Source organism: Podarcis liolepis (genome assembly GCF_965112155.1).
Source record: "Podarcis liolepis genome assembly, chromosome: 3".
Lineage (NCBI taxonomy): Eukaryota > Metazoa > Chordata > Lepidosauria > Squamata > Lacertidae > Podarcis > Podarcis liolepis.
The window spans coordinates 87,482,142-87,497,440 of record NC_139557.1 but is presented as its reverse complement, the minus strand read 5'-3'; the positions used below and the strand labels follow the sequence as shown (position 1 = coordinate 87,497,440).

The following is a 15,299-nucleotide window of genomic DNA, read 5'->3' as shown; positions in this document are numbered from 1 at the left end:
ATTGCCAGTTTTTCTCTGCATCATTACTCCCCAAACACTTGTCTAATCCTTTGTTTTTGGTATTAAATTGAAAAAAGCTGAAGACTTCTTCTTATTTAAAAACAAATAGAAGCTCCCCATATGCAATCAAACTGTGATAGTTTCTGCTCAGTGCCACCTACTAGCTGCAATCTGAAATGATGTCATTTAATCCGTTCCTGCAAGCACTTTCTCCTAAGATAAGCACTGAATAGGTTTGCTGCCAAGATGACTCACCTGCATTTTATGTCAGTTTTGCGCAACAGGTTGGCTTGCAGCTTAGAAATGATAATGCAAATAACCCTGATAAAGATCAGGAAATTTACCTGGATAAAACAAAAAGTAAAGGATTACACGGTGCATCTTTTAAAGCAAACTTCTATTAATTCTAAGACTCTACAGAAGTATCATCTGCCAGGTAGTTCAGCCCTTTTCAGAGTGCCTCACACTCTGAAAAAGCATAAACCACTGACAGACAATTATTTTTAAATGCAAATACCAAGTGTAAATTCATGGGGTAAAGTTTTTTGGAAACTAGAAAGATTATTGTTGAGATATACAGACTGCCCTGCTGATTTCCTTTGCCAGGTTCCATCCATCTCTCTATACTTGAAAACATGGTCCTCTGTAAGAAGTCACCTAACCTGCAATCTGCAGGAGCCAAGTATCTGGCGTATGCTACTCAAACTTGAAGAGTAATACATAAAATGAATATTTGTTCACTAAGTTCAAGAAAGAAGGCTGTGCCCACATGATTTGTGTCCTGGAGTAGCTAGTGATCCACAACTGGAGTTCATCTTGTAAACAAAATAGACCTTACAAATAATGGTTTCATCTGTCCAGTCTCTCTCTCCAGATGTATAAAATTTATATCAGATGAGTTTGTAGGTCACTGCTACAAATTACAGTTTTGTTGGTATCTTGTGGGGAGTGCACTGTTTTTCAGGTATGTTGTTGATGGAACCAATATTTTTTAAGGAAATCATCAGGATAATCCATGTGCCTTGACAGTAATTATTCTAGAGTCAAGATGTAGACGTGGTGTTGGTTAATTTATTGTTGCTTTTAATGATCCTCTGTTTATGATTGCCTTTCACTGTTTTAATTAATGTGCTTGTAAACTGCCCTGAGAGTTCTGCAATAGGGTGGTATACAGATGTAATAAATAGGTTAATTTATACTTGGCAATGTACATTGAAAGGTTTCTTTTAGACCAGTGGTTCCCAACACAGGGGCAATTTGATTTTTAAGGGGGAAATTCAAGAATGAGTTATTAACAGTTAATGGCCTTTTAGGCTTCCCCCACGTGAATAGGTGTTCATGTTTTGAATAATAAGAATAATAAGTGACTTGTTTATGTGATGGACACCAAGGTCAAGAATAAGTAAAGTGTCCCCACAAACTCATCCTCTACAAACATGATAGTTAAAAACCAAGGGCATTACCTACCACATTCTCTACTTTAGACAAAATACATTTGTTAGTGGAGGTGCACACCAGTACAATGATATTTCCATCTCTTTCTTTTGTCTCTGGAACACACTAAATTTTCTGCAAATATTCATGATCACTCACCCCAATAGCAACAAGGATAGGCACCCTGATGATCAGCCAGTAGTTCATGTTAAGATTCTTGTTCCAGCAGCTAAAGAAGTAGAACAAGACAGGCAGGGGGAAACTTTAGTCCATACATGCAATAATTTTCTCATCATCACACGTCTCGGCAGCGTAGATGGAAAACAACAGCAAGTGCTAGCAAACCAGCACGGTACATTGCACAGATGGATGTAGCTGCTTGCTTGCCGAAGAGAAAGCTTTAGGCTAATCTGCAACGATCACTGCTAAACTGGGTGCTCTTAAGCCTATCTTTCTGCTTTTGTATGACAAATTTCTCCAGCACTATTTGTCATGAATTATCAGTAAATGATTATGGAGAATTAGTTTATTAAAAGTCAGAATACAAGCCACTGTGAATTTTGTTAGTCAGTCTCCCACATACTAGAAAGTCTGAGCTTGAAGCTAGCAATGTTTTAACTCCCATTATAAAATCATTGTACCAACTCTTCTTTCTTCACAGTGTGTCGTTTTGGTCAGAATTCTAGGTTTGCCACAATTTTCCTGCTCTCAGTTATCGGTTCAAACACCCAGCTTGTTTGGACTTTCAGTGATTACCTTCTCCATCCCATCTGAATTATTTTATGAAGATGACAGAAAGGAAACAAGCCTATGGCATCCACAGTAGTTTATTGGTGTAGGCGTCCTCCTCAAAAATAGTCTATTTTTGTTTAGAAATTCTCTGCAGTTAAGAAAAGCCAAGCATGTTCTCCCAGTAACATGCAGAGTGCCTCCTCTTGTTTGAGAAGAATACTTGATAAATTGATCATTTTGTAACTAAGGCATTCAGCAGTACTGAAGACTAGAAATATATGCATTCTCATGATGTGTGTATCTGTGTGTGTGCCCACAGAGGTGTCATGTATGTAGCAGGGCCCCATGGTATTGTAGTGTGCATCCCTCCCCACCCCCTGCAAAATTCCTGGCAGTGAGGTCAAGCCACCCAGTGTTAGGGTGGAGTGAGATGATTTACCCTTTACTGCAATGGTGTCCCTGAATGCAATTATTTCTTTTCCTCGTAAGTTGTGATCCACCTTATATGGAATGGAGTAAAGATATGAACTGCTCCTCAGCCAATGCCAACAAGGCCTGCCTAGCCCCATCCTGTATGGTTTCTTGTTCCCACAAGAGTGTGACAGAACGTTGGCTAGATGGAGAGGTACCAGGGCTCATGAAAACTGACTGATAAAAGGTTAAACCAGTTGTGAGACGTATGGGTTATGCATCGTGAATTATCAACCTCACCATGGGCATTACAGACAAACATATATGCACCACGCTGCCACAAATGCACAGGCTATGACGTGGGGATGGGATATTATAGCTCCATTGGGGCATCATTTATGTTACCCACTCTGCAGCATATAGAAAGCCTGCTAACATGCATCCAAACACATGAGCTAACAAGTAAACACTCTTAAAGCATGGGAAAAGGTGGAGTGGTAGTTTTAGTTCCAGAATGGTCCCCTCAGTTTCAGGTGGTTTTACCGTTTTTCCAGTGGACTTTGCATCGCAAATTTATTTTTAAATATCAGTTTTTTCCTAGACAACTTTCAATGACGTTTTAGCCACTGGCCACATTCACATGTATAGACCATGGATTACCATGAACCAGTTGAGGGCTAGTGCACACTGCAGAACTGCTCTCCTTTTGCTCTTTCCTATGCTGAGCTGAGAGCAACAAAATATGATGTTAATCCAAGCTTTTTTCTTGGCTTACCATTCAGGGTTTGTTTGGGAGAAATGAACCACAACTGCTACTTTAGACAACATGGTAAACCAACCACTCAAGAAAAGCAGCAACAAAACAGGAGCAATTTATTCACATGCATTAGCGTGGTCCTAGTTCACACCAAGCCATGGTTTATGGGTTTCTGTAATGTGTGAACATGGCTACTAAAGCATAAGAAAAGTGTGTTTATGACATTATTACCAGTAGTTCTCTGAGGAAGGACTTGGTCGCAGGAAAGTCACTTCAGGGATACATGTGACCAAGGAACAGTTTTATGGCATATTATTTGGTCCGACTTAAGAATTATTGCTGGATAATAAGTGTGCTGGGGAAAAGGTTTGCTTTCCTCTGAATAGCACTAGAACAAATTTAAATGTTTTCTGGTATAATGATATAGGTTGAGTAATGGTGCTGTGCATTAAATTCTGCTAGACTTCCTTATGCATTAATTGGCTTCTTACAGCACACCACAGCTTTAACTGCTTTTAAATGTATACCAATGTGCAATCAAAACATCATTACAGTAAAATTAAAATGCCAGAAAAACAAAAAGTGGTAGGAAAATGTAAGTAACTTATCTGCACACACTGCCTAGTTCCTTTGTACTTTCCCAAGCCTATGTTATTAAATCCCAAAGCTTAATGCAATCATCAGCATCCATTATAAATGCTTCAGTAAGATCTAAATCTAAGTTGAGGAGTCAAAGACAGCAGAGCACAGTTACCACTTCTCAGAGTAGTATTTAGAATTTCACTAGATCACATTCACACTGAGAAAGACTCATATGTTCAAGGATGCCAACTCTGTTGTTGTTGTTGTTAGCAGCTGCCCATCTGACTGGGTTGCCCCAGCCACTCTGGGCAGCTTCCAACAAAATATCGAAACACAGAAAACCTCAAACGTTAAAAACCTCCCTGTACACGGCTGCCTTCAGATGTCTTCTTTTTTATATCTTTGTCAGAGAGGCCAGATTCTCATTGAGGTGGTAAGCTTTTGGGTGGCTCTGGCCTGTACCACTTACCTGCAGGTAACAACTAAATCTTACTCCATTCAGAAAATTGCCTCTTCATGGAAAACATCAGGGAAAGGGATTCTTAGCCTAGTTATGTTTTCTATGTACAGAGAATTTTCTGTATAGAAGAACATTCAGTTATGCAAAATTTCCACTTGTAGCCTGAAAGGAGACCCTGCAGACACAGGTTTACCATATAAGTGGAGTCTTTATTGAAGATCAAATTACATTTCTGTACATGCCATGGGGTATACATTAAGTGTGTGTGTGTGTGTGTGTGTGTGTGTGTGCGCGCGCGCGCGTGCTGGGAAATATTTGGGATCAAATACACTTATTCATCTTTTCTAATCCTCAAGTGCTGCAAATCCACAGCAGATCAGAGTGAAAATAAGAGGCTGAACAAGAGCAGCTAAGTCTGCACTTCCTAAATTCCTAAATTCCACACTGGACTCTGCCATCATTCTGAGGACTGCTCACTGTTCAGCACAAGCAGTGCAAACATTCCTGGGCCAGATGGTCCTTAGCAAGCAGAATTTCAAATATATTTTATAACTGCACGCATGAGTAAACAAGGGCTTAAGAATGAAATTGCTACACCAGAATTTGGTGGTTTATGATATTACACCAGTACTGCAGAAAGCTAAGACACTATGCACATTCTGAATTGGGTATCTTACATATGGCCCCAAGCACTACATAGAAATGTAGTCTCCCTTTTTTGATTTTTAAAATTCGGGCTATTCTATCCCAAAATAGATCATCATAGTGGTTCAACGTGATCAGTCTTTACCACAGTACCTAAGCAGCAGCCGAAGGGCACCATACAACAGAAATACATTTTGCAAGGCTGACTAACAACTGAGGCAAGTGAACAGCCAACATATTACCACAAGGAGGCAAAAAACAAACACACAAACAAAAAACCCTGGTCACCTGCCAAAGTATTAAGTGAGCAGAACTGGGAAAGGAGAGGATTCCTTTCCAATTTTATTTACATTTGGCCTTGCTTGGTAAACAAGACTCATCCACTGAATTGCAACTAAATAAAAATTCCACCCTTTCTAACAACCTGTTTTATAAAAGCTAACTTGTACCATTTATGTAAAAGAGCTGCCCACTTATGATGGGGTTCTCTGTCTTTACTGTTTAAAATTATTGATTTTCAGTACCGTACAGACTTAGAACTGTCAGTTGCTTTGAACCACTGTGGTCTGGACATTATTCATTTCTTAATATCCCTCCTAAGCAAGGAGTTATTCCAGACACAAATGCAATTTACAATCTGCTGCACATCTACTGTAGCATCACAGAGACAAAGGGTAAGTGTTGAGCCTAAGGCACAGAAACCTTGCACTTTATAGAGAAGAAAAGGCACAAGGTTAGTTATTATACCATTTTAGAAATATTTATACAAGTTTTAGTTTACCCAAATTGCCCATTAGGGCCTGCTGAACGCATCAGACAGTGGGTTTTGTTTAATAGAAATCATAAGCCAGCTTTGAGTAATACAAAAGGCAAGCAATTCAACATGAACATTTCCTGACACATTTTTACATTGCCAAAAAAACTACTGAGTTTGCAGCATGCTTAGAAGCAGGGATTGGAAGATGTCTGGTTTTTTAAGGTACTGTATACTGATCATCAGAACAAAAATGGTCCTGGTCAAGGTCTTGCTTAGTTTGATCTGGCTTTAGACAAGAACTTCAGAAAATGCTAGGAATATTTTTGATGGGCAATTTGACGCACACAAAAGTGTTACATGACTTATGAGCCAGGTGTACAATTCACATCCATAAGAACTCTCTCAGAGTAATTAACATCTTGTCTGGTGTGCTTTAAAAGTGGGAGAGTAGGCTGAGAAGAAGGGAACATTCTGTGTTAGTTGAACACACCCTCCCTCAGATGGCATGGCACCCAGCGCAGCTGATAGCGTGACTGTCACACAAACATCCAGTCTATTTATACATTCATTTTTCTGAAATTAATGCGTTCAGAGTGGGTTCAAAACAGATACAACGTTAACAGGTTCATTACAAAAATGAATTATGTAATCAAAACAATTTTAATAGTCAGTACAATTTCCAATGCCTAATAATTCATTATACGTACACTCCACAATGACAGCACATTATTTTAGGGGGGGGGCACTTAGTGCAACACTGGAGCTGGTTCTTAAGAGTTATTTCACACTTTTGCATGCACAGGAGCTTGCAGTACCAAACACTGTGGAGATATAATTCTTCAAATACTTAGGACTGCATGCTGGAAACCAGGACTGGTCCTTAGCATGTGCATTGCCCACTATGCTCATACACTTTACGCCAACTCTTTAAGGTTAATGTGCGAAGTGCCTGTGCCAAACTCTGAACTGGCTATACATAACTTTTACCCAGGGCATGAACTTGTGCTCTTGTAGCTAAAGAAAAAATAATAACCAGCATAAGACATACATAGCTGCTTCCAGTTGTCATGCCTCACCCACCCTGTGCTCAAAACTCTATGGGGACTTTTGACCTTTGAGTCTAGGAATAAGAGTTGGAGGAGTTGCTAGTTATTACTGCCATTAGTTTAGGGGCTACACTACATTAATTGTCCTGTTGGTAAGGTTTATAAAAGGTAAAGGACCCCCTGACAGTTAAGTCCAGTTGTGAATGACTCTGGGGTTGCGGCGCTCATCTCGCTTTACTGGCCAAGGGAGTCAACGTTTGTCCGCAGACAGTTTTTCCGGGTCATGTGGCCAGCATGACTAAGCCGCTTCTGGCGAAACCAGAGCAGCGCACGGAAACACTGTTTACCTTCCCGCCGGAGCGGTACCTATTTATCTACTTCCACTTTGGGGCATGCTTTCGAACTGCTAGGTTGGTAGGAGCAGGAACCAAGCAACGGAAGCTCACCCCGTCATGGGGATTCAAACCACTGACCTTCTGATCAGCAAGCCCTAGGCTCAGTGGTTTAGACTACAGCCCCACCCACCTCCCTTTGGTTTATGCCCACTAAATTTTCTTTGATATGTCTTTAAAGAACTGCTATTATTATTGTATTTAAGCTATGTATTATTATTATGTTTAGACTTGTTTTTTTAAGCACAGCTCTGCAGAAAATGTGGTGTGTAAATGGACTGTGAATAAGTGGCAGGCAGCCATGAAAGGGTGATTGTGGCAGGGGATTAGGGGAGGAAGTAGCCTGGGTCAGCACGCTACCAACCTTTCCAAGATTGGGGCAGCTCCTTGTACCAGTAAAACATTTTGTACCCAAGTCATGAGCATTAATACATGGCTCCATTTAACAAACTACCCCTGAGGGCATTGTCCCTGCCCTATGACTAGGTAGATTAGATGAAAGGGTTGTAAGCAGCTCAGCAGCATGTCAGGTGTATATGTATGTATGTGAGAACTGGGGGATGCAGTATATGTATTAAGATGCATAGCATAAAGAACCATTACTTCCCCCCACACTTATGATCCCTGAGCACAAGAGGGAAAGAAAGGGAACTGAGGAGGAAGAGGAAATCATGATGGAAGGACAAAGAGCACAAAAGGGGAGCATTCAGTAGCTAATTCACACACCCACTGAGTAAATTCTCCTAAAACAGAACTGGGAGCCCAAAACATTTGAACACCACCACCAGTTACAGAAGAGAGGAAGTGGTACATTTTTTTAAATGTTATTTCCACATGTTCAGGCTTTTCCTTGGCACTCTAGAAGAACGTGTCGGGAAGTGGGCATCATGGTGGCAAGCTCTGCCCCCACCCACATCACTTCTAGGTAGGCATGTTGCGGATGTGCAAACGACCACAACCACTTTTCTGTTGGTTGGCACAGCCTACCACTCTTAGCATTTGCAGAGTGCGGCTGTGACATTTGAAAGAGGCTTACAAGTAGTAATACCTGCTGCATTTGTTGTTCCTGCAAGATTCGTGGGCTGCTGGTGCTGAATGAGAATACCACCTCACTATCACAGACAGTGTGATTGCCACTGTGGCAGGAACAATCAGGCCAGGCTGCCTTACTGCAATCCCTGTTGCCCAGCTGCATGTGTTTGATAAAGAGGTTTATTAAGGCATGCATAACCTGATGAGGAACTGAGTGCTAAATTATGTTTTTCGAAGCTATTTTATTTTCGCTCAAATTTAAACAGTAAAAGGTAAAAGAACAAGAAGTACATGGTAATGTATTTTTATTTCTTTTGTGTGATATAGTTTGATGTAACAAGAGGCCACCCACACAGAAAATAGGGGTGTGTATTTATAAACAAGTCTGAATAACTCAAGTAAAGGCAAATAGGCAATCAGACACATATTGAGAATAACATATTTTCATCAGAGGAATGTTGTTTAGAGACACAACACACACAGTTGGAAATTTTTGCCTGCCTCTGGAAGCAGAATATATTATTGGCAGCATCACTGAATGTAAGATAGTAAGTAGAGTCTTTCTGGATCAGATGAATAGAACTATCTAGCCCAGTTTCCCATTTCCCACAGTGGCCAGACAGCTGCTCATGGGAAAACTGTATAGGCAGGACAGCTGGTATTCAGAAGCACGCTGCCTCTAATCTTGGAGGCAGTATAATAATAATATAATAATAATGCATTTTTATTTATACCCCGCCCTCCCTGGCCAGAGGGCGGCTAACACCAGTAAAATTAAAATTTTTAAAAATTGATCATTTTCAAGCACCAGAAGGAAAACACTTTTGTATATGGGCATCATAACCAGCAGCCACTGGTAAAGTCTTATTCTGTATTAGAGTAATCTAAGCAAGTAGGCATCACCACATCTTGTGACAAAAGTGTTTTTCTTCTGGTGCTTGAAAATGATCCATTGGAAATATAAGATCCCCAGCTCATGTAAACTTGAGTAAAAACACAACCTTTTCCCTCAACAGCCACACCATTATAGGACACACACTTTCCCCATCATGGAGATTAACTTCAGACTCAAGATTGGTTAACAGATTATGCTTGTCCATAACAGCCACTACTGGAAATAGAAGTTTCGAGACATTCTGACCAGTGTGGTGAGTTATTAGGGGCAGCGAGAGGAAGGGGCCAGGATATAGAATAGAATACCTTTCCAAAGACACACGTATTTAATGATGCAGAAAATGGTTGGCCAGCAAAAGCTTGTGCTTATTTATTTATTTTTGCCAAAATGTCATCAGAACTCTTTTTTTTTCTTAATGAGATACTTTTCTAGCATAAAACATGATCTGCTCTAACCAGGCTGCAACACGAGCAAATGGATAAGATGTCAGTCAATGGAACAGCCACTGCCAAAGCAATCAAGCCAAAGGAAAATGGGCACCTCTCCCCTCCCGACAGCAAACACAACCCTCAAAAGCGATCAGCTATGAATCAGAACTGAACCAACCCCACATCTTCATAAAGGTACTTGACAATTCCCCAGGGGATAACAAACAGCATTGGCACACCTGGAAAAAAAGAGGGAACAAGATATGCACAGAAAATGAGAAACAAGAAAAAGGAAACAGGAAGGCGACACAAAGTTTTTTATATAACACAGAACAGTTTTAGTCAAGAAGAGGTTGCAGACAGTAAATTGAGCCCATTATACTTAAATGAATTAAACACAAAACCCTTTCCTGAAGAAGTTTTCACATTACAGAATCCATAAGGTGGAAGTACTGAATTTAATCTGAAATTTATTCAATAGAACTATGGAATGCCAGTGCTAATATTAATACATCATGGCAGTTTCATTAGATAGCCTGAAGCCCAGATAAATGGCACAGATTGCTAGAAGCTATCTTCACTTCTGGAGTCATTTTTTAAAGAAAATAAATTAAAACAAGAACAGTAGTAGATTGGAGAAGATGACGAGGGCCAGTGAGACCAGTGAAGTGCCATCCTTGAAGTTGTTCAACAGATACCCAACATCTGTTTACCAAGACAGATGAGCAAGAACAGTCCAGCTGCAATATTGAAGACACTCATTGGGTGTCCCACCACAGATCATTTCCAAACCCAGGTGTTTCCTTTAATCTAATGAAACCTATTTAATTATTTCAAATGTTTAATTTCTTGCAAAGCGAAAAAGGTAAATTGTATTAATAAAAGCCTCAAACCATAACACTGGTTAGATGAGATATGAATGCTTGAAGAAAACAGGCTTCATTTCTTTAGAGTAAACAAACAGCTGAGTGGAACAATAGCCCCTGTGATTTGCAGAGGACCTGGGTGCCTCAGAAAGACCGTCATATTTTATTGGGTTACCTGGTTTTTGAAACGTGCGATGTATTTTAATACGTACAAACCAGACAAAAACAGTTGCTGCTGCTAAATTTGAACGATTCTGTTCTTGTCAGCAGTTTAAAACACAACCCTGAGACCTGAAAGCAATTTGCATACCTATGAGCTGACAGCCTGTGCTTTGCACTGATATACTGTACACAAAGTTACCAACATCTAATTAGAAGTTATAAATCTGGTCAGGTGTATGCATGCATGTTTTACTGCCAGTACTGGGCAATAAATCCCTTGGGTATATAAAGGTGGAAAGGATGAGACAAGGTGGTCAGGTTGCGCACTGCAGGTCAGATACACGGATGTGCTTGCTGACTGGGTGGCTATTTGCTACCAAACTGCCATGTTTGCCATAGCCAGAACTCAGGTGCCTAGCAGTTTTGAAGCGGAGCACTGAAAAACAAAACAGTGATTTCTATATACTCAGGAGACTCCCTAGGTGCATCCAAGTATATCCACCTGCAAGTTAAAAGCCAGAAGTACAATTGTACCTACCTGAATCATAGTTTTCCATTCCCAATGAAAGAATAGCAGAGAAAAATGAGTGTTTTGAATTCTACACTCCTCTGTCCAAACAGCTATAAAATGCTCAGGTTCAAGGATGGCAGCTCTAAGCCTGAGACCTCTAGCACTACATGCAGTTGCCTCATGGTAAGCTACTATTCATCCAGCTATCCTTTGTGTGCGATGAGGCCTTTGGGGGATCAGTGTCCCGATAATGGAACCCCTTCTCCTCTCAGGTACAGCTGGCACCAAATCTATTGAGTTTTCAGTGCCTGCTAAAGACACTCTTATTCATCTAGGCCTTTATAGAAGTCTGCTGAATTGCTTATCTCATTGATTTATGTACGTTGTTTGGGCATCCTGTTTTAATATGTATTTAGTATTGATTTTAATGTAACCTGCTCTGGCAGTGCCTTGAAAATGAAGTGCAGGTAAGAGATATTATAAATAAACAACATATAACATAAGTCCAGTATTATCTACTCTGGCTGGCAGTAGTACCACATGGAAAAATATGAAGGGGAAGAAGAGAATTAAAAAGATGTGCCCTCTTCCATCTTTTTTATCTAACCCCCCCCTCCCCCCTGCATCAGGAGCAACAAGAAGAACAGCAACAACAGAACAAGCAGCTTCCTTCTCCCGGTTAGCTAAAGACCCAAATATGTGTGCTCTTCAGAAAGGTTTGTTTCACTTACAATTATGCAAAAGATATCATATGCTTCCACCGCTCTCTTATGCAAAGAAAACTGAAACCTGTAAAATTATTCCTGGAACTTTTCACAGCTTAGAAATGGGATAAGTGAAATACTATCCCTGCAAAGAGATGGCAGCTGCATATTCCCAACTGCAACTAGAATCTTCTTCAGGACTAAGTTTTTCATAGTATTAAAATGTGGCGCAGGCTCCCCAACAGGAGAACAGGTATGTTTTGTTTTCCAAAACTCCTGCTTCACAATCCAAAATCGACTGCCTCAGGCCGTTTAATCCTTCTAAAACTAATTATACGCAATATGTTCTCAGTGCAATTTGTATTGGCACTTGTGATTTATAGCAAAGTCAAAAAAGTTGTTACCGCTCATGTAATTTGATTTTAAAACTCCCTAAGGCTTCCCCGAAAATAGATTTTGTAGTCAGATTGTCTTGTCTTAGTCTTCGGTTACTGCCTGCTTCAGCCTAGATCAAGCCCTCTGACTGACCTTTGGAAGTTAATGCATATTGAAACTACCACTACTTAATCAGCCATTAAGCAGATTCCGGCATCTCCTGCTACTGCCACCTAGATTCAACAGGAGAAGGTAGTTTTTACATCTTAAATGGGATGGTGCGCACAAGACAGCTCTACAGCAATACCTTCACTATGTCTATTTAGAGTCTGAGAGTAGCTCCTACCATTCTCGTGCCAGCCTGAAATACAGCACTCCAAAGGATAGTTTGCAATGAATTCTGCTGTTAAAGCAGCTGCTAATTTGCACAGCTGCAGTTACAGCTTTAAATTAGTTCTGTTTGAACTAATTATATTATAGAAGGGCAAGAAGTCAACTTAGTGAAGAGAGATAAAAACAAGAAATGAAATAGTCCGTTTTCTGTATCAAATTTCCAAAAGAAAGCCTTTCAGAAGCCATTCTCAGAAGAATGCCAGAGATAGGACCACTACTTTAGGAAATGAACACCTGCTTGCTTTGTGTGCACTGAAGTTAATTTTTCTGTTTTAATTAGATAAACCTTATCACAGATCTCTGACAAGGTACCATAGCCTGCAGCTGCATAATTCCTTGTTATAACATAATCTGATTAAACTCCTACTGAATTCAAGTGATTGTTACTCCCAGGTAAGTGGAGCTAAGTATGCAACTTTGGTCTACACAAACATCTACTATATTCCAAGCTTTGCAACAGACTAATTAATAAAATCTTAATTTCAAGCCCTTTTGGTCCTTAATATTTTCCTGAAATTTGAATGCTCTGTTTCTGCACTGAGTTTCAGATGGTTGCCAGGCAACTACTACTTTCCGTGCTTTCATAAGCAAACCTATAGTCGTAAAAAGGTTAACAATACTCTGTCAAAACTGGTTGATTGTTTGCTACATTTATGGAACTGAACTCTGTCAAGTATTTTGTAGGGAGCGGAGAGCAGCATTTGCAGGATATACAGCTTCAGAATGGTGATGCTTCAGGCTTAGAGATATGTCAAGTAATAGGGAAAACATCATATTAAGTTAAGTACAGATCTATATTTCCTAGTTTCTCTTCAGCTCACACCGAGGCTGCATTCAGACAGCAGTTTATTCCAGTTCCCCAACATTCCCCTAACTGTTAATTTCTGCATGATATCTGAGCTTTCACATGACATACAAGTCACTTCCAGAAATATAGTGGAAAACAGAACAATTTTAGTGCTCATTTCAATGTTATTTGTTTCCAGGAAAAGTTTGCAAGTAAGACAGAAATGAATCCTAAGCTTGTGCTATATTCCACTATTTTTCTAGAACTTTATTTTACATCTTGTAAATCAACACTGAGAGAAATGTTGGGGAAATGGAATAAACCACCCTGTGAATGCAGCCTAGCAGTGTTTTAATCAATCTGTGGAATACATATTGCTAACATCTGCCCCTATTCATATAGGAGAAAGCCAAAGGCAATGAAAACTGGAGCCACAACTGAAGAATGATTCTTTAGTAGGAAACGTAGTAGACTCAAATCCTTTCCAAAACACAGTTTACTTGCTAACATCTGACATCAGATGGAAAACTAGCCGGGACTATTCTCTAGTAGCCCTTGTAAAAAGGGATAATTCAAAAAGCAGCAACACATATAAGAAAACTTGGTTCCCTACTAAAGAACTGGTAACTAGTGAAGAACAGTGTAGTATGTCCTAATAAAGACGTTAATATTCTATTTGCAAGTTTCTTATAAGAAGAATAGAGTGATAATAGACTAATAGAAAGAGCCCATCTCCCATAATTCCTCTCCTATGACACAAGGCCCTCTTGGCTCCTTCCTAGTCAGATTCTATTGTGGTTGCCAACATGCTATAATATAACATCCTTGTCACTAGTAAGGGACAACAGAGAGAATAAATTTAGCTCAAAGAGGGGAAGGAAGCTTAATTTTCTCACCCTTTGGTTTCATTTCCCCTTTTTGAATGGCATGTTCCTTTCTGCCTCTTTAGCTGGATGTAAAAAATGCTACAGAAGGTACTCAATTTTTAAAAAACCTTTCCCCCACATAGTCCAAAGCTCACCAACATTTGCTCTTGTAACACCAAACAATAGTTTAGCATTGCATCTAAACTAGCTCACTTAAATTACATATATCTTATAACTAACTGCCTGATGTGGTGTTAATTTTTATTTTTATAATCCTGTTAGTTAAAACAACTGGGATCAGATTCACAGTTACAAAGAGATCTCTGATAAAAATTGTAATTAATGAAATGAATACAAAGAAGTGGATGGGCAGAATTGTGCTACAGTTGATGTTTCTATTCTAGAATTTACCTACAAGTTAAAGCCAGGGAACAGTGAAAAGGTTTTGGATTTCATATGGCATGAAAAGCAACCAAGGAAAACAAAAACTATTCTTATTAGATTCTCTAAAGCAGGAGGTTTATGTTTCCCTGACACTGTAATATTCCTTTATATTATTTTGCCTGCCAAATACATTTTTTTGAACAATGAGATTCTGGAAGATATCATATATAGTGGAGAAATTGAGAAGTTTATTTCAAAACATACTCTGAGAGAATATGGACCAATGCAATAAATTCAGCATTAAGGTTGAAAATAGTATTGTGACTGAAAGCTTTCCAAGGGTCTGAAAAAAGTGGAAATTAAAACAATTAGGTCCAAACACAGCAGCGTTGTCAGGAGTTATGTTTATGAAAGATCTTAAAGGGACAATTTAATTAGAAATGTTGACAGATCAAAAAAGAGTAGTTCCAATAATCCATATTGATTTGTTGAAAGGTGATAAATTTAGACAATTTAACAATGGATAAGTATACTCAGAGAATAACCAGGCAGCTGGTGGCTGTCACAGGCTAGAAAAAACTGTGCATTGTTAAAAGTACACTTGGAAACACAAAAAGAATCACAGAGAGACCAAAGGGATGGTTTAGCACAGTGTTAAAATTGAAGGGGGAAAACTGCAG

At 39.5% G+C, this 15,299-nt stretch overlaps 1 protein-coding gene across 3 annotated transcripts in view; it reads right to left on the bottom strand.

Moving 5' to 3' along the window:
- The window catches only part of GLP1R (glucagon like peptide 1 receptor), a 100,198-nt gene that overhangs the window by 11,107 nt on the left and 73,792 nt on the right, over positions 1-15,299 (bottom strand). For all 3 annotated transcript variants that reach the window (XM_083497203.1, XM_083497204.1, XM_083497205.1), the window contains 3 exons: positions 9,750-9,810; positions 1,594-1,663; positions 256-344 (listed from right to left, as the gene is read on the bottom strand). In XM_083497203.1, coding sequence (XP_083353329.1) covers positions 256-344; positions 1,594-1,663; positions 9,750-9,810 — 220 coding nt within the window. The remainder of the gene's footprint in view (positions 1-255; positions 345-1,593; positions 1,664-9,749; positions 9,811-15,299) is intronic.